Source organism: Budorcas taxicolor, chromosome 1 (assembly GCF_023091745.1).
Source record: "Budorcas taxicolor isolate Tak-1 chromosome 1, Takin1.1, whole genome shotgun sequence".
NCBI classification, from domain to species: domain Eukaryota; kingdom Metazoa; phylum Chordata; class Mammalia; order Artiodactyla; family Bovidae; genus Budorcas; species Budorcas taxicolor.
Window position 1 is genome coordinate 205,646,543 of NC_068910.1, and position 21,369 is coordinate 205,667,911.

Below are 21,369 nucleotides of genomic sequence, written 5' to 3' on the forward strand. Positions count from 1 at the left end.
TATATATATATATGGAAAAGGTGACATTATACTAAAACCTAAGCTGATGTTCTATTTTTAGCATATGAGGATGAGATGGCTGGATGGCGTCACTGACTCAATGGATGTGAGTCTGAGTGAACTCCAGGAGTTGGTGATGGACAGGGAGGCCTGGCGTGCTGCGATTCATGGGGTTGCAAAGAGTCGGACACGACTGAGCGACTGAACTGAACTGAACCACCCTTTTGCTCACTTCTGTTGTACATGACAGTCCAGACTTGACTGTGTAGGGACAAGAAAACTCGTCTGCCTGAAGTGGAGCTGATGATGGAAGTGTGACGTCTATTCAAGAAAGAGGATGAAGGTCGTCTTTTGCCCCTCTCCACTTTTCCTTTGATTATGAAACTGGAGCCCACTAATTTCTTTAGGTGCAGCACCCTCTTACCTGCCTGCTTATAAGTCATATAAACTTCATATTCTAATAAATCACTTCATATCTATCACATTGCCTCTTGCTGAATTCTTTCCTGCGCTCAGACATAAAGGACTTGGAGGCCTCAGAAATGCCACCTGGTGGTTACATTATAACCAAATTGAAACTGTGCACCCCATTCCTCTGTCCATGGAATTCTCCAGGCAAGAATACTGGAGTGAATTTCCACTTCCTTCTCCAGAGGATCTTCTCAACCCTGGGATGGAACCTGGGTCTCCCACAATGCAGCCGGATTCTTTACCATCTGAGTCACCCAAGAAGCCCACACAAAAACCAGTGATAAATGGATTATTTCCTGCCATATTAGTAAATAGTGATGTCACAGTGATCAGTGATTGCAGCCACAGCTGATGGTGAGCCGGTGTCCCCGAGGGAACTCAGGAAGGAAAAGAATATCTGCCTAGCAGCCATCAGACTATAGCTACACCCTAATTGAGCCCTGAGGAAACATGATGTGAAAACAAAGAATCCTGGCCCCAGATAGGTGAGATGCATATCAAAGGAATAAGATTTCAGTGAGCCCAGACTCTTGCATCTTCCCAAACATAGAAAGTGCCAAACTCCTTAACTTCAGATATCTAGTTTTCTTTTAGTAGCAGTAATCTTTTGATACTCCAAATACCTGCCCTTTGCTGCAAAAACGTCTATATATCCTGGCTCCCCCCATTGCCTCCTCAGAGCAGTTCTCTCAGGTTTACTTGAGAGCCTGCCTCCCAGGCTTTAAGTCCTAAAAATTCCTGCTGAATAAAATGTAACTCTCAACTTTTAGGTTCTAAATAATTTTTTAGTCAATGTATGCAACCCAGATGTGCCTGTGCAGAATGCCAATGACCACCTTTTTCCTCCATCTCCATCACCTTTCCCCAACTCTAAGACCACCCTGCTTATCCCATAAATATCCCAACTCCCTCATATTCTGGGAGGTGGATCTGAGACTTGTTCTCTCTTCCCCACTCTTGGCTGCTTTGTGAATAGACTCTTTCTCTGCTGCAAACACACCTAGTTTGGTAACAAAACCCCAGTCATTTGAAGCTAATTGTTTCAGGAGTTACTGTTTGACTTCCCAGACTATTGGAAACAGCAATCTGATTTCCTGCAAGTTGGCCTAAGACAGGCTGGCTTCCTTGGTTGGCCACCGCAGAAAATGGATTGGTTTCCTAGACAAGTCGCTGCAGCCTGGAGGTCAGATTTTTCACATGTGGTCTGACCGTTCACTGTACGTTAAGCCTCTGACAGCTTACAAAGAAGGGGAGGAGGTGAGGAAGTAAAGTAAAAGAGCCTTAAGTCCCATAAAGTATCTCCTGGTTTCACCAGTCTTAGGGAGGGGTAGGTTAATTTCTTCTTTCCTGCAGCCATTCAGAAGTGGGTAGGTCAGGGTGTCTCCCTGTGAAATGAACAAAAACAGTTATGTTTAACATTCAGGCAGAGGGGCAGGGTTCCCTGAGGTCCTGTGGGGGCCTTTCTGTCTCCTCTCCCCTTGGACACTGCAGACCTGCTCCTACAGGTGAAATCTCCTTTGATCAAAATCTGGTGATCTGCCTATGCTTAAATATGATCCCTCCTGAAGCTGATTCCAGCCTCTCTACCCCCACACTGAATTAATTTTTGGAGACAGATTTGGATGAAGTAGAAAAGAATAGCTTTATTGATTTTCCAGCCAAAGGGGGCCACAATAGGCTAATGCCTTCAAAACCGTGTGTCCCAGCTTGGAGAGGGTAGTGAGAAGTTTTAGAGTAATGATTCAAAGAGGACATGGTCAGTTTGCGGACATTCTTCTCATTGGTTGGTGGTGAACCAACCTCTGGTTCCAACTATACTGGAGTCTATGCGCTTATGGGCAACATATCACTAATTTCTCCCACCTGGCAAGAGTTTCAGTATCTGCAGAACAGCTCAAAGATATTGTTTTATACATCCCTTGATGGGGAACCAGGACCCTGGTCCAAAGCTGTACTATTGCCTCTCAACTGTTTCTCCCTTGTCTGAGCATCACCTCCCTTCCCTAATCAGCAACTGCTGGAACTCAGGAAGGGAGGCTGAATGAAGCCTATTTTCTGTAATCAAGAAACAGGGGACACAGAAAGGCTTTTGTGCTCAGGAATCCCACAAGATCCTGCTCAGTATCACTCTCTCCCCTTCCTTCCCTTGAGATTCCATATTGGGGTGGAGGTGGGGAGGGGAAGGAATATTCTCCCCAGTCGATGGTGCAGTGATAATATACAGACTCTGACTCCGCGTTGGATCTGTTTCTTTTACGTTGACCTTTGCTCTTCATTGCTTTTCTTCTGTCTATAGCTCTGTTGTCATTGTTTAGTCTCTAGGTTGTGTCCAACTCTTTGTGACCCCATGGACTGTATCCCACCAGGCTCCTCTGTTTGTGGCACTTTCCAGGCAAGAATTCTGGGATGGGTTGCCATTTCTTTCTCCAGGGGATCTTGCTGACCCAGGGATTAAACCTGAGTCTCCCGCACTGCACGCAAATTCTTTACCGCAGAGTCACCTGGCAAGCCCATAATGGCCTGCCTTGGGGACTGTGCCTCTCTACCTGAATGTTAAACCAAACTGCCTTTGTTCAGCTCACAAGGAGACACCCCGACCTGCCCTCTGAATGGCTGCAGGAAAGAAGAAATTAACACAACTCCTCCCCAAGACTGTGAAACCAGGAGATGTTTTGTAAGACTTATGGCCTTTTTATTTCACTGCTTCACCTCCTCCCCGTCTCTGTTCTATAAAAGAAATTAGCATCCAGACCCTGGTAAGATGGTACTCTAGAACTCTAGTTCACCATCGTTATGCCCAAGTCGCGAAATCTCCCAGTGACCACCAGGGAGCCGGTATCCGATGCAAAAGCAAGAGAGTTTTTATTACCAAGCTCGAGCTGGGGCTCCCACCCTTACCGATGCAGCGGCTAAGGAGAGGAGCCCCAAGTTTTGGGTTACACTGCTTATATAGGGAATATTCAGGTGAAAGGGTAACAATGGGAGTGTTCAGGCTGAAGGACTACTGATTGGTTACCCTCATCTATAGGGTTGTGTGTGGATTTCTGATTGGTTTTTTTACTTCCACGGTAGATCATTACTTCCAAGGTAAATCACAAAGGTAAATCATTACTTCCAAGGTAAATCACAAATTCTTGAACTTAAAGTCAGGAGGTTTAACCTAAGGGCTGATTGGCTCATGCACAGTGGGGCAAGTTTAGGCAATATCCAAAGTCTAAGTTTGTTTGCCCGGTACCTTTGCAAAATGGAGTTCTTTTACAAGATGGAGTAGCTCAGGCTCTTCACCATCTTCTTGGATGGCTAACTTTTTGATAAAGTCACTATTCTTTGTTATAGCTTACGGTGAATGGTGCCAAGCTCGTGGTCTCTAAAGGAGAAAATTTCACTCTGGGACCAAAGACACAGTCTCAGTCACTCAGAGCTTCATGCAGCATATATTTTATTAAAGTGAAAGGATAGAGAAAGCTTTTGACATAGACATCAGAAAGAGGTAGAAAGAGTACCCCTCTTTTTGAGGTTAAGCGGAGCTTTATACATTTTTCAGTTGGCTACTAAGAATAGGTAAAAGAATACTTCAAGATTGCAAAACTTTTGCCAGACCTCTTTCCCACAACATATATCTTAGATAATATCGGCATAAGATTATCCAAGGAGAATGGGCTCCTGGGCACTGTGTCTTCAAGTGAGAAAGCAGTGATATGGGAAAACAGACTCCAAGGCAAGATTTGTTACAAATATAATCATTAACGTGGAGCCTAAGAAAAGCATTTTCCACCAGGAAGATATATTGTGATATATCATTAACTCTGGCCTTAAAGAAAAAAACAATTTTCAAACAAGATATATTGTTGCAATGCAGAGCTTTAAGAAAAGTATGTCCTTGAGCAAGATGTATTGTTGCTTAAAGGGCCCATTGACTAAGGCAAACCAATGTGGAAAAAAAAAAAAAGAATGTCTGCCTGCTCCTCCTTAACGGGCCTTGGACTCTCCATCAACCTGCCTAAGCTTTAACTCTCTCACTTGCCTCAACACCTCGTCTCCCAAATTATTGGTCTGTCGTGTAGTGGGCACAGCAAGCTTGGACTTAGTAGCTAGAAGACAAAGGATTATCCACAAGAGGGTATCTACAGGTGGGATAAAAAATGTGGATTGTCCATCTTGTTTCTATTCCTTGAGGTCCTAAAATGCCCCCTTTGTCATGCATAGTGACATGGTATAACGGTTATATTTTTACATAACAAATTATTCCAAATTTTAGCCCTGAAATTTCCTCATCATTTCTTGGCTCAGGAATTCACATGAGCCTCAGACTGGTGCCTCCGGCCCAGGGTCTTTCCTGAAGTTTCAGTCCAGCCGTGGGCCAGTCAGCTGCACCTGAGGCAGGAGATAGATTGAGTTCTAGGTCAGACATTTGAAGATGAAGTTCCAATACCCTGACCACCCAATGTGAAGAGCCAACTCATTGGAAAAGACCCTGATGCTAGGAAAGTTTGAAGGCATGAGGAGAAGGGGATGATGAGGATGAGATGGTTGGATGGCATCACCAACTCAATGGACATGAGTTTGAACAAACTCTGGGAGATGGTGAAGGACAGGGAAGCCTAGTGTGCTTCAGTCCACGGGGTCGCAAAGAGTCAGACATGACTTAGCAACTGAACAATAGGTTAGACATTTACAGACATTAATAACTTCCAGATAGAAATAATAACAGGAACAAGGTAAATAGCTGGCTTTGCCTCTAGACAGACAATTAAGATTAATAGTAATGGCATTGGCAAGAGTCCTGTCCAGATAAGAGATAAAGACCACATATTTCTCATCCTCAAGGTCAAGGCGACCTTCCTGACTGCACATGCATAGGAAGGTTCCTTGGGGTGGGTGGTCAAAAGTGGAGGGAGTTGACGCCCTCCCTACAGATAGTGATGTCAACCTACCTGGGGGCCTCTTAGCTGGAATCCAACTTGGCTAAGAGATGTGTGCACACACGGGAGGATCCCGAGATATACCAGATACAGACTCAGAACCAGGTAAAGCAAGCTGATTGGCCAGAGGGAACCTGGAAGAAATGCCCCGTGTAAGTAATTCAAACTACCGTAAGGGCGTGACTCTGAGCCCACCCGTGTGTGTCTATTCACACCTACTCTTTTTTGTTCCTAATAAACACTTCACTTGGTTCACTCTTTCTGGAAATTTATTTCTACACAGCCAATGGGCCGGGGCCTTATCACCAGCCACTGGCCCCAGTGGTCTAACGGCTAGGATTCGGTGCTCTCACTGCTGGGGCCTGACCTCACTCTCTGGCTAGGGAAGCCAACCCTGCTGCAAGCCGCTGCAGGCCAAGGCCACCCCAGATCAAGTCCGTTTCTCTGAGCTCCATTACCCATATGATTTATTTTTGCAATCTTCCAGATCATGTGTGTAGACAAGTTAGCCCAACGCCTGTCGTGGTCACTCCACAGATGCTCCATAACCAAGAGAAGGCAATTTTAGCACAGAAATTCAACTTAATTCCATAACGCATGGAACTCAGTTGCAGGCAGAGGAGAAACTGAGTTGGAATTTGCAGGAATTTGGTATAAAGAACAGCCTGGATGGACCAATTTCCATTCCCCTAGGGAGAGTTCCCCGGAAGGCAGGTAACATGCACTGTTGCCTGCTCCATTGGAATATCAAACCTTCACCAAGTGATCACGACGAATGCCAGCTGGACAGCTGGCCCTTATCCAGGAAAAAATGATTTTGGAATGGCCACCAACCGTCCCCAGCGACTCCACATTGGGCCACATGAGAGCTTCTCCAGGACCTCAACGGTAAAGAATCTGTCTGCAATACAGGAGGTCTGACAGGAGACGCGAGTTTGATCCCTGGGCGTTCCATTCCTGGGTCAGGAATATCTCCTGGAGGAAGAAATGACAACCCTCTCCAGTACTTTTGCCTGGGAAGTCCCATGGACAAAGATGTCTGGTGGGCTACAGTCCCCGCGGTTGCAAAGAGTCCAACTGCGCAACTAACACCACCACCAAGCCTCGTCCCAGGGCCACCAACTCAGCTCCACCAGAGTGACAGACCCTGCGTTTCTAATAAGCTCCAAGGTGAAGCCGACACTGCTGGCCGCGGGACCTTCCCTTGAGAAACACGGATGTATGTCACACGCACAGAAGACAAAACGCGGCAGTGACACCAGGCACTCAGTCTCCAGGGGGGACTGACAGGGCCCTGACCAGCGTCAGAGAGGGGAGCATGGCCCTGGTGGGTCGGTTCCCAGGCCCCCCGGAGCCCCGCGCAACCCCGCGCTCCGTAAGAACTGCGACCGGGCTGGATGCAAGGTCCCAGCAGCAGCGCGGCCACAACGCGTCACGCACGAGACAGCCGGGCTGCGAAATGATCCGATTGGGCGGGGGGCGGGCCCCTAACTCCACCCCCTCCACCTCGGGCGGGTCCTTCTCTGTCCTGAGGCTCCGCCCCCCACCCCGCGCACCGCCCCCTTCTCTCCGGGTCCCTGGACTCCGGGGTGGGGCCAGTAGGACTTCCTCTCTCTGAAGCGGAGAAGAAGAAAGCGAAACCCAACTTGATAGACTGGGAAACCCGAGACTAGAAACTGAAAGGCTTAGGGGAACTCTCCGGAGGTCATGTAACCTCCGGAGTGGTCATGCAGACCATTCTGCAGCAGCAGAGCCAGTCCTCCGACTCTTCACTCACTCATTCTTTCATTCTAGAAACATCTATTGAAATGCTGTGTGTCAGGAACTGTGCTGGATCACAAGGATAGCAACAAACACCACCGACATGTCCGCCCTGTTGATGGCCTGGTAGCAGACAGGGCGTTCAAAAAAAGACCAAGGCTGTGCGATGAAGCCATGGTCGTAGGAAGCCGGGAGCTGGGGCGGGGGGCTCCCAGAAAGCAAGTCTATTAGGCCTGGAGAAGGATGGAGGCTGGCTGACTTCTGAGAAGAAGCCCAGGTGGAAGATGAGAGCCCTGAATTGGAAGTTCTTGTGCAGTGACGAGGCATTACATTCAGACAATGGAGGTGGAGCAAGGTGAGGCTGGGCATGCCAAGCTGAGCAGGTTGGAATGCCTCTACCCTCTCCCACCCCTGCAGTAGGGCGCGGCGGTCCGTTGGCTTCCCACAGGTATCTGAGGAAATGCACCAGTTACAAGTAGGGAGTGATGCATAGAAGACTGCTCAGCCTGGTTTCCCATTAACACCAGTGCACCTCTCCTCTGCAAAGCCAGGCCAGCAGCCGATGAGAGGGCTGGACAAGGGCCAAAGAGACCTACAGAGCCTTGAGCACCCAGGACTGCACAGGCAGGAGGGGTTCTGGAGACAGTGTGATTTTTTTTTTAGCCTCTGATATGCTTTCCTGGAAAAGACCCTGATGTTGGGAAAGATTGACAGCAGGAGGAGAAGGGGGAGACAGAGGATGAGAGGGTTGGATGGCATCGTCGACTCAATGGACATGAGTTTGAGCAAACTCTGGGAGATGGTGAAGGAGAGGGAAGCCTGGCATGCTGCAGTCCATGGGTTGCAAAGAGTAGGGCACGACTGAGCAACTGAACAGCAACAAATGCTTTCCTGTGGATGCTGTGTTTTCGCCAGACACTTTAATGATGTTAGGAAACAGTAAGAAGAGGGTAGGGGGCTTCCCAGGTGGTGTGAGTGGTAAAGAACCCGCCTGCCAATGCAGAAAACGTAAGAGACATGGGTTCAGTCCCTGGGTGGGGAAGAGCCCCTGGAGGAGGACATGGCAACCCACTCTAGTATTCTTGCCTGGAAAATCCCCATAGACAGAGGAGCCTGGCAGGCTACAGTCCATGAGGTCGCAAAGAGTGGGACCCGACTGAGTGACTAAGCACACACATGTTTACTAAGCACTCACTGTTGGTAGGTAGGTAGGCACTGGAGCATCCAAGCTTGATAGACCTTTATCAAGATGACAGCCTCACTGAGGACGTGGCCATATCTGCACTATTCAGAACATCCATCTGAAATGCAAAGAATCTTTGCTTGAGCTAATTAGGCCCACGGAAGGGGAGAGGTGGAAGAGGTGCGACCCAGGCTTAGAAGAGGTGCAAGCCGGGCTGGAAGAGGTGAGACCCAGGCTTAGAAGGAGCTGTCCAGGGTAGCTGCAGAGACAGGAAACACACAGCTGGGGCTTGGCCGGAAAGGAGAATGTCTCTGGGAGCCCAGGATGACAGTTAGGTCAGCAGAAGTGGGATCAGGGGTGGCGGGTGGTGAGTTGGGTGCTGAGCCTGGAGGGCAACTCTCAAGGGCTATGAGTTTGACACTTACCTGGTAGAATATAGTGTCTTTCTAGTAGGGGAAGAATAGTTCACAAATCAGGCAAAAGGCTGTGAACCTCCTAAGAGCCTCATCTTGTCAGCTTTAGCATGGAGAAAAGATGCTAGGGAACCCAGGCTTAAGAATAAAAATCTTGATTGCAGTCTAAGCTCCTTCACTTCCTAGTCAAGGGGCCCAAGAGTAACCTAACTTGTTGGCCTGTCTCCTCATATGTAACATGACTGTGATGATCTTACTCCCCTCACAGGGTGGTTCTGAAGTGAGTTATTTTCTCAAGGTGGCACCCACATACTATGGCCTAGAGCATACAAGCTATTATTGTCTTATTATTAAATTACATCCCAAACAAGCCCCTGGGCTCTTTAGGGAACTACCTTCTAAGGTGCATATAGAAGCAGCAGGTACCAAAATCCCAGACCAGGAGGCAAGAAGAGGAAGAGTGTGAAGCATCTGGGCACCAATGTTAAGGATACACTTGACCTACTGACAGTGAGTGATTCTTTAAACACTGAACTCCAGGCACCTCACTCACCTGTTCCTAGTTCTGGCCCAGGCAGTGACTTTTGCCCTGGCCAATTTTCGCTTTTGCCAGTGGCTCTTCCTGACTTCATTTCTGTACAGGAGTCAAGGGGAGAGCCTCCTGTGGTTTGAAGAAGTAGGATCATGCCTCAGATTTAAGTCTTCACTCTTCTTTGTATCAGCTGAAAAAATACATGCAACCCAAAAGTTTGGAGATATGCGTTATTCAACAGAAACTTTTAGGACTGCAAGCCCAGGAGACAGCATCTCAAGTGACCCTGAGAAAACTGCTCTGAGAAGAAGGGGGCTGGGGAGAAGCCAGGTTATATAGACGTTTTGCAGCAAAGGGCAGGTAGTTTGAATGCCAACATTTTTTTTATAAATTACAGAAAATAAGATATCCCAAGTTAAGGAATTTAGCGGCTTTTCTTTGTATGCGCCTAGTCCAAGCTATGGTTTTTGGTTTTTCCAGTAGTCATGTATGGATGTGAGAGCTGGACCATAAAGAAAGCTGAGCACCAAAGAATTGATGCTTTTGAACTGTTGTTCTGGAGAAGACTCTTGAGAGTCCCTTGGACTGCAAGGAGATCCAAATAGTCCATCTTAAAGGAAATCAATCCTGAATATTCATTGGAAAGACTCATGCTGAAGCTGAAACTCCAATACTTTGGCTACCTGGTATGATGAACTGACTCATTGGAAAAGACCCTGATGCTGGGAAAGATTGAAGGCAAGAGGAGAAAGGGATGACAGGATGAGATGGTTGGATGGCATCACCGACTCAATGGACATGAGTCTGAATAAATTCTGGGAGTTGGTGATGGACAGGAAGGCCTGGTGTGCTGCAGTCCATGGGGTCGCAAAGAGTCAAACACGACTGAGCAACTGAACTGAACTGAACTTGAACATTCTTTGGCATTACCTTTTTTGGTCATTGGAATGAAAACTAGCCTTTTTTAGTCCTGTGGGCACTGCTGAGTTTTCCAAATTTGCTGACATATTGAGTGCAGCATTTTAACAGCATCTTCTTTTTGTATTTGAAATAGCTCAGCTGGAATTCCATCATCTGTACTAGCTTTGTTTGTAGTGGTGCTTCTTAAGGCCCACTTGACTTCACACTCCAAGATGTCTGGCTCTAGGTGAGTGATCACACCATAGTGGTTTTTCAGGTATTAAGATCTGTCTTGTTTAGTTCTTCTGTATATTCTTGCCACCTCTTCTTAATACCTTTTGCTTCTGTTAGGTCCATACCGTTTCTGTCCTTTATTGTTCCCATTTTGCATGAAATGTTCCCTTGGTATCTCTAATTTTCTTGAAGAGATCTCTAGTCTTTCTCATTCTATTGTTTTCCTTATTTCTTTGCATTGATCACTGAGGAAGGCTTTCTTATCTCTCCTTGCTATTCTTTGGAACTCTGCATTCAGATGGGTTTATCTTCCCTTTTCTCCTTTGCCTTTCACTTCTTTTATTTTCTCAGCTATTTGTAAGGCCGCCTCAGACAACCATTTTGCCTTTTTGGATTTCTTTTGGGGGGGGATGGTTTTGATCACTGCCTCTTGTGCAGTGGTACAAACCTTTATCCATAGTTCTTCAGGCACTGTCTATCAGATTTAATCCTTTGAGCTTACTTGTCACTTCTACTGTATAATTGTAAGGGGGTTGATGTAGGTCATACCAGAATGGCCTAGTGGTTTTCCCTACTTTCTTCATTTTAAGTCTGAATTTGGCAATAAGGAGTTCATGATCTGAGCCACAGTCAGCTCCTGGTCTTGTTTTTGCTGACTTCCTCATCTTTGGCTGCAAAGAATATAATCAATCTGATTTCATTATCGCCATCTGGTGATGTCCATGTGTAGCATCCTCTCTGGTGTTTTTGGAAGAGAGTACCATGATGGCTGCTAGATGGCAAGTATTCTCCTTCCTGAGTTTCTTTAGGGCTCACCAGTTCACCGTAAGCTGTGGCTACAATGGCTGGTGACTGTGACATCCTTGTTTACTGATATGGCCGGAAATATTCCATTTCTCATTTGTAACTAGGAAGTAACTGAGGCCTGGGTGGGTAAGCAGCCATGCAAGGGTTCCTTGATAATTGCTGGGGAAGCCTGTGTTCTCCCATTAGACCCCAGCAGAGGGCCTCATAGAACGTGCCAGACTTCAGACCAGGGAGCTGCTCTGTGTGGCCCCCTCCCCTTCTTTTGGGTGCCACCACATTGAAATTGGTTCCATCCAAGTTTTCCCGATGGGGCTGAAGAATGTCACCAGCCATATCAGTAGACAAAAGATATTGCAGCCATCACGCCAGCAGCCACTGCATTTTTTGACCTGTGACTGTACGTCCTTCAGGGATTCAGGATGAGGAAAAGCAGGATGCTGGCCCTAGATGGCTAAGGTGCACAACAAAGGAATAATTTCAAGGAGCCCAGACTCTTGCATCTTCCCATACATAGAATAAGTGCTGAATTCATGAACTTGGGATGTCTGGTTTTTCTTTAATAACAGTAACTTTGTTAATATTTTCACTACCTGGATTTTGTTGCAAAAACTCCTATATATTCTGGCTCCTCTCTGACCTGTTTGCTGCCGTCCCTAAGAGCAATGTGAGAGGCTGTTTTCCAGGCTAAGTCCTCAGCAAGTCCACCAAGTAAAATATAATTCTCAATTTTTTTAGGTGTGTAGTTTTTTTTTTTAAGTCAACATCTGACCCCAGCACTTGGAAACGGGGCAGTTCTGGGTCTTTGTGTAGGGGGCAGGTGACTCTCTATAACCACAAGAGTCTTTGTGGGGAGGATACTTGTCCAGGCTTCTTAGCTGAGCCAAGGAGGATGGAGGTGGGCTTTCCAAAATGAAATTTTACTCCTCATCCCCAAAGCCCTCCGGGAAGGCTCATCTTTGGGTCTATTTGACCTTGGTCCCCCACTTTCTACTCATTTCCATCCTGAAGAAATCAAATGAGCTAAACTTCATGGAGGGCTTGGGACTTCCCTGGTGGTCCAGGGAACCCTTTGCTTCCAATTTAGGGGGCACAGGTTCCATCCCTGGTCAAGAAACCAAGATCCCACATGCCATGCAGAGCGGTCAAGAGATTTAAAGGTGGATGGAGGGGGCGGTGCTTGAAGAGGATAAGGAAAATTGAAAAAGGAGCCTGATGTAGGTCTGGGTGAGGAGGGGGCTAAGGGGGTAGCTCCCTAGCATGTTTGAGAATCCCTACCGGCGCTGGAATGTTCCCAGCGAACCTACAGCAGAAGTTTGATACCCAGTTATCAGTGCATCTGTTCAAACAACCAAAGGTTAAGGGACCAGCGAGGTTCCAAGCTACCTTTGGCTTTGGATGACTCGGGGCTGCTTGAGCAGAGGTTCTCAAACTGCCAGAAACTTCAGAAGGGCCGGATAAAGCTCGGGTAGCTGGGTCCTGCTCCCGAGTTTCTGGGGCAGCAGGTCTGGGTGCGGGCCGAGAATCTGCATTTCCCGCAAGCTCCTAGGGATGCTGTTGGTGCGGGGCGCACCTAGAGTGCTTCTTGGGAGGATACAGTTGAGGGTGCTGGGCGCAGCGACCTCGGGAGGCGCCGGTGCGCAAGTGCGCTACCCGTTCGGTTTCGGTTTCCTTTCCGATGCAGCAGCCCTGAAAACTCTACGAGTTTCGTTTCCCCGAGGCTGGGTGGGAGATGAGAGACGGGGAGGCGGGGTCAGCGAGCTGGGGGCGGCGCTAGCGCTGCATAAAGCCGAGGAGGGCCAGCGCCGGGAGTCCGCCGGTCACTGCGCTGGGGACGGGTAAGTGTAGCGCTCCTGGGTCTGGGCACCCTCCGCGGGTCGGGGCATTTGGGCGTTTGGCTGGGAGTTGAGCGCTCTGGGATGCCGGTATTGCGCAGACTAGGAGAAGGCGATGGCACCCCACTCCAGTACTCCTGCCTGGAAAATCCCGTGGACAGAGGAGCCTGGTAGGCTGCAGTCCATGGGGTCTCGAAGAGTCGGACACTACTGAGCGACTTCACTTTCACTTTTCACTTTCATGCGTTGGAGAAGGAAATGGCAACCCACTCCAGTGTTCTTGCCTGGAGAATCCCAGGGACGGGGGAGCCTGGTGGGCTGCCGTCTATGGGGTCGCACAGAGTCGGACACGACTGAAGCGACTTAGCACGCGATAGTGATGATGACATGATGATGGTAATACAGTGTTGGCTGGGTTCAGAGCATAATTGATGCTGCTTTCCCACCGACACGCTGCTGAGGCTCCTGAGTGACGCATCAAAAGCAGCAGGACGCCCCTCCTGTCCTCCAAGCACTTTTCTGCCTGAAGAAATAGGAAGGTGGAGCAGAGCATGTAAAAAGGGTCTCCGAGGGAGCTAAGGAGTGCAAGCCAAACAAGTCTACTCCGGGGAGGTATCCTTGGAAGCGCAAGGACCCAGGGATCTTCCCCAGTCTCGCTGGAAACAGGGATGTTGTAGCGGAGGGTCTCCGCGGACAGGTTTTGCCTACGGGACCGTCCCTATAGAGATGGGGCATGCGCAGAAGTGCCCTCCGCGGAGTACAAGTCACCCAGGGGATGGAGAGCTGCTTCCCCCAGCTTGCGCAGCGGGATGCAATGGTGTGGGGCCGGCGTACTTAGTTTTCCGGGTGGAGCGAGGTAGGACAGTCCTGGGGGCTGGCTGAAAGCCCAGGTATTGCTGAGACCTGCAACCCGCAGAGCAGCCGGGGGTGGCATTCTCGGAATTAATAAGTCAAATTTTAAATCAAGTTTTTTGTTGGACTTAGGGAAGTAGGAGGGGATGTGTTGATTTCTTCTTTATTGTAGTCATTCGCAGGCGGCTGGGTCAGGATGCTTTTTGTGAGCTGAAAAAAGTGTTTTAGTTTTACATCCAGGCTTGGGGGCCATTGTGCTTACTCTAAGCTGTAGGGAACATCCCTTTAATGATTAACTTGTGGCGAAAGCAATAGTGTTGCAGAAAGGGGGACCGCTCAGGGCCCGTAACTGAGCTCTTATCTAACACTCGGAAATGGATCGTCCAAGGAGACACACACGTGCTGACAAAGCAAGAGATTTTATTGGGAAAGGGTACCCGGTGGAGAGCAGGAGGGTAAGGGAACCCAGGAGAACAGCTCTGCCAAGTGGCTCGCAGTCTTGGGTTTTATGGTGATGGGATTCATTTCTGGGTTGTCTTTAGCCAATCATTCTGACTCAGGGTCCTCCCTGGTGGTGCACACCTTTTTCGGCCAAGATGGATGCCAGGGAGAAGGATTCCGGGAGGTGGTTGGACATGTGGTGTCTCCTTTTGACTTCTCTTGAACTCTTTCGGTTGGTGGTGGCTTATTAGTTCCCTGTTCCTTACCAAGACCTCCTGTCATAAAACAACTGATGCAAATGGTTACTGGGGTGCCTGGCCAGGGTGGGCGGTTTCAGTCAGTGTCCTTCCCCTAACAATAGAATATAAAGAGTAAAAAACACAGATCTAATATGGTGTCAGATTTGTTACTCCCTATCACAATCGTAAACAGTTTAAATGTCAGTGAGTTTTTGGAAGGCAAAACACTTCCATGAGAAAAAGCAAATGTAAGTTCTTAAAGGATTACCTGGACTGAATTATTTGGGCTGTTCAGTTCGGCAAGTGCAGCCAGATGCTGAATGTGACGAGTAAGTAAAACACTGATTTTTATTACTGAGATAGCTTTGCCCCAGAGATCCAAATTGATTTTCAAAGACTATCTGAGATAGGTACAGATATTTAAGATGTACAGACAAAACTCACAAGACTTGGTTTTCAGGGAATGTCACTTTATGAAACAAAGAGAGAGATTTTTGTTCTCAGAACTTCCATGGTCATCGAGTGCTAGCCCTGGGGATCAATGATGCCACATGACTGGGTACAGTAAGGTCAGCTGAGGTTGTGGTCTTTAACCCGGGGCCCCAGCTCCAGCCTAGGAGCCCCTGGACACACGAAATCTTTCCAAAGGCAGGGGGATGGATGGTGGTTAAGAAATAAATTGCCAGATTCCATAAGCATTCTTTAAAGTTGATCACCTTTCAAAATCACATTTCACTATACAACGAACAGAATCCATCCCTCCCCCACACTGTTGTTTTTTTTTTTAAACAAGCTGCCCTTTCAACTTGGCCTTTCAGTGTGGATCCAAAATCTGCATAGGCCTTGGGGGAGGGTCCCTAGAGAATATACAAGAAGAGTATCCGAAAAAAAAAGTGTTGATTCAGTACACTGACAGCAAGTCTCTCTGCTTTATCCTTCAACCTTAGAATTTAAATATTTAAGGTTTACAAAAGGACTCAGGGAACTGTGAACTTCCTTCAAAGCACATCCCCTCTGCATCTTCACCATTCTCAGCAATGGGATGTATGGCGATGAGCACTGACATGGATTGTATTCATCGGGTTTTGGTCTAATTTGTATGTTTTGCCTGATTCCAAGGCGGTGTTGGAGGAGAGCTCTGCATTTCTGCCAACTAATCAGCACTACATTGTCAAGTAAAAGGAAGGTATATTGAGGTAAGTGCTTTATACTTATTATAACGTTTATTTCAAGTCCTAGGAGAAATATATTTTCATTTACTTTTATCCAAGATTATTACATATTATAAGTCTTAATATTGAGAAGTTTATGGTCCCAGAAAAAAATTATAATTTTTTAACATATATTCCAGTGGTTAGGACTCAGCACTTTCACTGCTGGGACCTGAGTTCAAGCCCTGGTCAGGGAACTAAGATCATGCAAGCTATGCTATATATATGTGTGTGTGTATATATATATATATATATATATATATATATATATATATATATATAAAATGTGTGGGTATTATTAAATATTTAGAATCCCTCATCTACATTGGAAAGAGTCTTACAGTAATTTTATTTTTAAACATAAATTTTAAAATGCAGAAATTTCATTCTTTGTTGCTGTTTAACTTTATGGTGAAAAAATTTTTGATGTTCACCCTGTAATCATGATGGGAAATACAGAGTTTTAAAAAAGCTTTTGGCATCCGGAAGCATGTCTCTGAAGACCACTGAGCTGGGATGGAGCATGTCTTCATCTGACATTTGGTTCCTTGGAGTTCTCCTGTCGTTTCTTTCTGAGCTCCCCCTCTGCCTCAGTGTGTCTCATGGTGGGTTTGGTTCCATGATTGAATGTACCCAGCTCCTGAATTGTGTTAATCCTGATGTGCTTGATTTATGCTGAACTGATAAAGGAAGAAGATGGTTCTTTCTGACTTGGATATCAAAGAACCTGATTCACCTGAATCCAATCTAAATGGAAGTGACGATATGGTGAGGGAACATGAAACGGTAAGTTGATGCCTGAAAACCCCTATCCACATGACATGAACTGTGTTCACCTGTGGACTGCCCATTGGTAACAGTGATACCATTGCTGCCCAGGGATGCCCGCTTCCTCATCTTTCCAGGGGTTGGATGTGGATGCAAAGATGTGACTCATTCTGCTTGGGCCCTTCTTGCAGCCAAATGCCATTAGTGTTTTGCCTTAGCTGATCCTGAAAGTGGAAGTGTTAGTCACTCAGTCATGTCCGTCTGTAACCCCATGGACTGTAACCTGCCAGGCTCCTCTGTCCATAGGATTCTCCAAGCAAGAATACTGGAGTGGGTAGCCATTCCTTTCTCTAGGAGATCTTCCCAACCAAGGCGTCAAACCAGGGTCTCCTGTATTGCAGGAGGATTCTTTACCATCTCAGCCATCTGGTTGGGGTGCAATTTTGGTCTGGAAAATCCAGGCAAGAGGCCGATGGGCTGGTGTAAGAATTGGGCCCAGGCACTGGGCCCAAGGAGCCCTGTGAGATCACGTGCCCACACCTTAGTTCAGTCTCAAGCTCAAACCTCCTAAGTGTCATTGTGATATCTCCGACAGTGAAGCCATGTGGTGTCTTTTCTCCCAGGAATGAGACATATTTTTGGTGGGAATCAAACTTGGCTTCTGAAATCAGTTCAACCTAAATTTGATTCCACGCTGACACTTGCAGCTGTAAGATCTTGGGTGGTTACTCCTCCCTTTAGAAGCCTGGTTTTCCATTTCTAAAATGAAAATAATAAGAGCATTTACTTTGTGCAGCTGTTGAGAGGAGGTAGAGGCCGGGCACTTAGAAAGAGCTCTGTTTATTGCTGTCATATGTTTTAAAGCAATGGCTCTTCAGCTTCTTTCCAATTGACTCCATTTTAATCATCAGTGGCTAACAATACTTTAAACAATATTATAAACTACACCAAAGGATACAGAAAAATAAGAAATTCACCCATCTTTCCAGCACCATGATATAACTGTTGTCTCTTGCCTGGCTGTAACTGGCAAGGTATAGGGCAGTAGGAACTCATAATGCTCACACCCACATGTTTGAATGTTGTTGTTGTTGTTATTCTAGAGAAGGAAATGCAACCTACTCCAGTATTCTTGCCTGGAGAATCCCATGGACGGAGGAGCCTGGTGGGCTCAGTTGCTAAGTTGTGTCCTACTCTTTGAAACCCCATGGATTATAGCATGCCAGGCTCCTCTTTCTTCCATCTCCCCGAGTTAAATTCATGTGCATTGAGTCAGTGATGCTATCTAACCATCTCATCGTCTGCCAAGCTCTTCTCCTTTAGCCTTCAATCTTTCCCAGCGTCAGAATCTTTTCCAGTGAGTTGACTCTTCGTATCAGGTGAATCTAGCTTGGCCTTTCTGGCCAGGTTGAACAAGGTGTATCTTAGGACCCAGAAATTCCACTTCTAGGTGTTGACCTTGGTTCTCAGAGTATGATCCCCAGAGAAGCAACATTAATATCTCTGGGGAAGTTTGAAATGCAAACTATCACCCTCACACACCCTTCCCCAGACCTAGTGAACTAGAAATTTCAGGGGTGGGACCTACCATCTGTGTTTCTACAAGCCTTCTAGGTGATTTTTCTTTGTGCTGAAGTTTGAGATGCATTTTGCCATGTTTGTACAGCACTTTTTTATAAGCAAAACCAGAAATAACACAAGTGTTCATGAGTAGTGGAATGCATACATAGATTGTGGTATGCAGTAGAATTCCACACAGCAGTGAAAAGTAATGAGCTAGACTTCCAGGTATCGTGATGGCTGCATCTAAAAAACAATGGTGTGGCTGGTGACTCTATGGTTCAGGCTCAACACTCTAACTGCCATAGGTTGGATTCAATCTGTGGTTGGGGAACTAAGATCCCCTGGAAGCCACATGGCATGGCCAAAAAAAAAAAGTAAATAACAATAAATAGACTGTGGTGAATTCCCTAGAATCAGGTCACAAAAGAAATATACTGTATTATTCCATTTATATAAAGATCCAGGCCACCATAAGCCATGTATTTTTTAGGGAAAGATGGGTGAGTGGTAAAACGAATGAAGAGCAAGGACATAGTTTTCATAAACCTGGAAATAGAGGGACCCTCTAAGGTAAAGGGGTTTTAGGAGGAAGGTGCCTGGGGAGGGGTGGACAAAGTGTCTCAAGTACAGGGAATATGTGTTTTCTTAACCCAGGTGGCTGGCACGTGCATTTTGGCTAATTATTGTTCATGTTTTATAAACTCTTGGGAATGAGTGATATAAAGAAATGAAAACAAAAAGAACCCATAAGGAGGGCTCAAATAGGCCACTGATGAGTATGAAGGTACAGCCAGGTATGTGCATAGCCACCACAAGGCTTTCCCTGGGGATTCAAGCTCCAAATCTTTCTTAAGTGTCATTATTGAGAAAACTCACACAGGACACTTGTTTAAAAATAGTGGGGAAGATTTTATTCAAGACTATTGCAGTAGAGGAGAGAGCTTGAACTTAATGTGGATACAAGGACAAGTGGGCAGGATAGAGGAGAGAAGAAGGAATTGCCAAGAGTAATTTGGGAAGGGTAATGGGAGGTAAAGAATTGATGTTTTCAAAGTGTGTTGCTGGAGAAGACTCTTGAGAGTCCCTTGGACTGCAAGGAGTTCAAACCAATCAACCCTAAAGAAAATTGGTTACCACAGCTTTAATAATAATTATGGAAATCAGGTCATGTTAAGCCTCCAACTCTTTTGTTTTTCAAAGTCATTTGACTATTCTAGGAGTATTTAGACTATTTAGATTTACTGTGATTGTTAATATAATTGCACTTGGAAAGATCATTTTGCTATTTGTTTTCTATTTGCCTTATTCTTCATTTCCTCTTTTTCTGCTTTCTTTTGAATTAACCAAGTTTTTTATGATTTCATTTTATCTCCTTTGTTGGTTTATTGAGTAAAACTATTTTAGGGAGTATATCATGTCTTTAATTTACCAAGTCTACCTTCAAGCACTAATATATTATTTCATATATAATATAAGAACCTTATGATAATGTGTGTCCATTTCTCTCCTCCCAGCCTTCATTCCATTTTTGTCATGAGTTTTTATTTTATCAATATTTTAAGTCCCCACATTACATTGTTATTTTTTTTTGAAATGGCCAATGTCTTTTAAAGACATTTAAGTAATAAAAAAGTATAGTAGTCACCATTTCTGGTGTAAATTCCTTGGTGTAGATTAAAATGTCCATCCAATATCATTTTCCTTTGGCTTGAAGGGCAACCTAAACATTTCCTGTAGTGCAGGTCTGCTAGTGATGAATTCATTCATTTTTGTGCATCCAGAAAAGTCCATACTCACTTTCTCATTTTAAAAGATATTTTTTTCTGAGTAGAAAATTTTAGGTTGATGATTTTTCTCAGAACTTTAACAGAGTTGCTACACTGTCTTCTCATTTGCATAGTTCCTACTGAGAAATATGCTATAAATCTCATGTTTATTCCTCTGTACATAACATGTCACTTTCTGGCTGGCATTCTGTCATTATCACTGATTTTGACCGATTCGACTATAGTGTGCCTTGATATAGTTACTTTATGTTTCCTTTGCTCTGGGTTCATTGAGCTTTGGGGATCTTTGGGTTTTCATCCAGTTTGAGGACATTTTAGCTATTATTTCTTCAAATATTTATTTCTGTTTTACCCTCATTCTCTTGATTGGGGAGCTTTAATCACCTGTATACATTAGGATGATTGAACTTGTCCATCTTTGATGGAATGTGACCTGCAGGCTATGATAGAGATCTCCCATTCTGCCTCTTCCAGGAGTCCAAGGGCAACCTGTACAGCCAATATGAGGAGAAGGTGCGGCCCTGCATTGACCTCATTGACTCTCTGCGGGCCCTGGGCGTGGAGCAGGACCTGGCCCTGCCTGCCATCGCCGTTATCGGGGACCAGAGCTCGGGCAAGAGCTCCGTGCTGGAGGCCCTGTCTGGGGTTGCCCTCCCCAGGGGCAGTGGTAAGCACTTGCCTTCTGTGTTGGTTAGCTCAGGCTGCAGTAACAGAGGACCTCAGACTTGGGCTTAAACAATAGAAGTTTACTTCTCAAAATTTGGGAGGCTAGAAGCCCAAGATCAAGGTATTACCAGGGTTGGTTTCTCCCAAGGCCTGTGTCCTCCGCTTACAGATGACTATCTTCTCCTTGAGTCTTCTGGGGGATGGTGGAGAATGTTTGCAGAAGTCTGGGGTTTCCCACTGCTGTGTACCACCTGGGCTGATGGACAACACTGGGGTGAAGCAAGAGATCTAAAGTAGGGGATTTCAAGTCAAATTCCATCTGAAATGTAAATCCTAGTTGCACATTCTTGAGTCACCCCAGATAGGACGCCTCAGAGAGTCAAAGGGTGAGAACAGGGAGTTTGCAGTTTTGGGAGCCTCCCAGATGATTATATACAAATTTAAGAACCACTGGTCTAAGACCACCATATAGGACTGTTAGCAGCAGAGTATAGACCTGATGAGTAGTGGTTTCCTAGGTATTGTTACAAGATGTCCTCTCGTGCTGAGGCTGAAAAAACTTGAGAATGAAGGCGAGTGGAAAGGCAAAGTCAGCTTCCTGGACAGAGAGATTGAGATTTCAGATGCTTCACAGGTGGAAAAGGAAATCAGTGAAGGTAAGTGTCTCATGATTGTTCTTCATGCCTATTTGGATATCTGGTCAACCAGGTGAAATAGATGGGGTCTGCCTGTCACTGTCCCCACTCTCCCCTTTCTAGGCTTGTTCTGGTCCTTCAGGAACCTTCCC

General features: G+C 46.0%; 1 protein-coding gene across 1 annotated transcript in view; it reads left to right on the forward strand.

Moving 5' to 3' along the window:
* Window positions 1-13,016: 13,016 nt before the first annotated feature.
* The window catches only part of MX1 (MX dynamin like GTPase 1), a 29,233-nt gene continuing 20,880 nt past the window's right edge, over window positions 13,017-21,369 (forward strand). Inside the window, exons 1-5 of the mRNA XM_052649848.1 lie at window positions 13,017-13,058; window positions 15,707-15,783; window positions 16,488-16,584; window positions 20,391-20,583; window positions 21,101-21,238. Of these exons, the coding sequence (XP_052505808.1) occupies window positions 16,495-16,584; window positions 20,391-20,583; window positions 21,101-21,238 (421 nt within the window). The 5' untranslated portion in view covers window positions 13,017-13,058; window positions 15,707-15,783; window positions 16,488-16,494. The remainder of the gene's footprint in view (window positions 13,059-15,706; window positions 15,784-16,487; window positions 16,585-20,390; window positions 20,584-21,100; window positions 21,239-21,369) is intronic.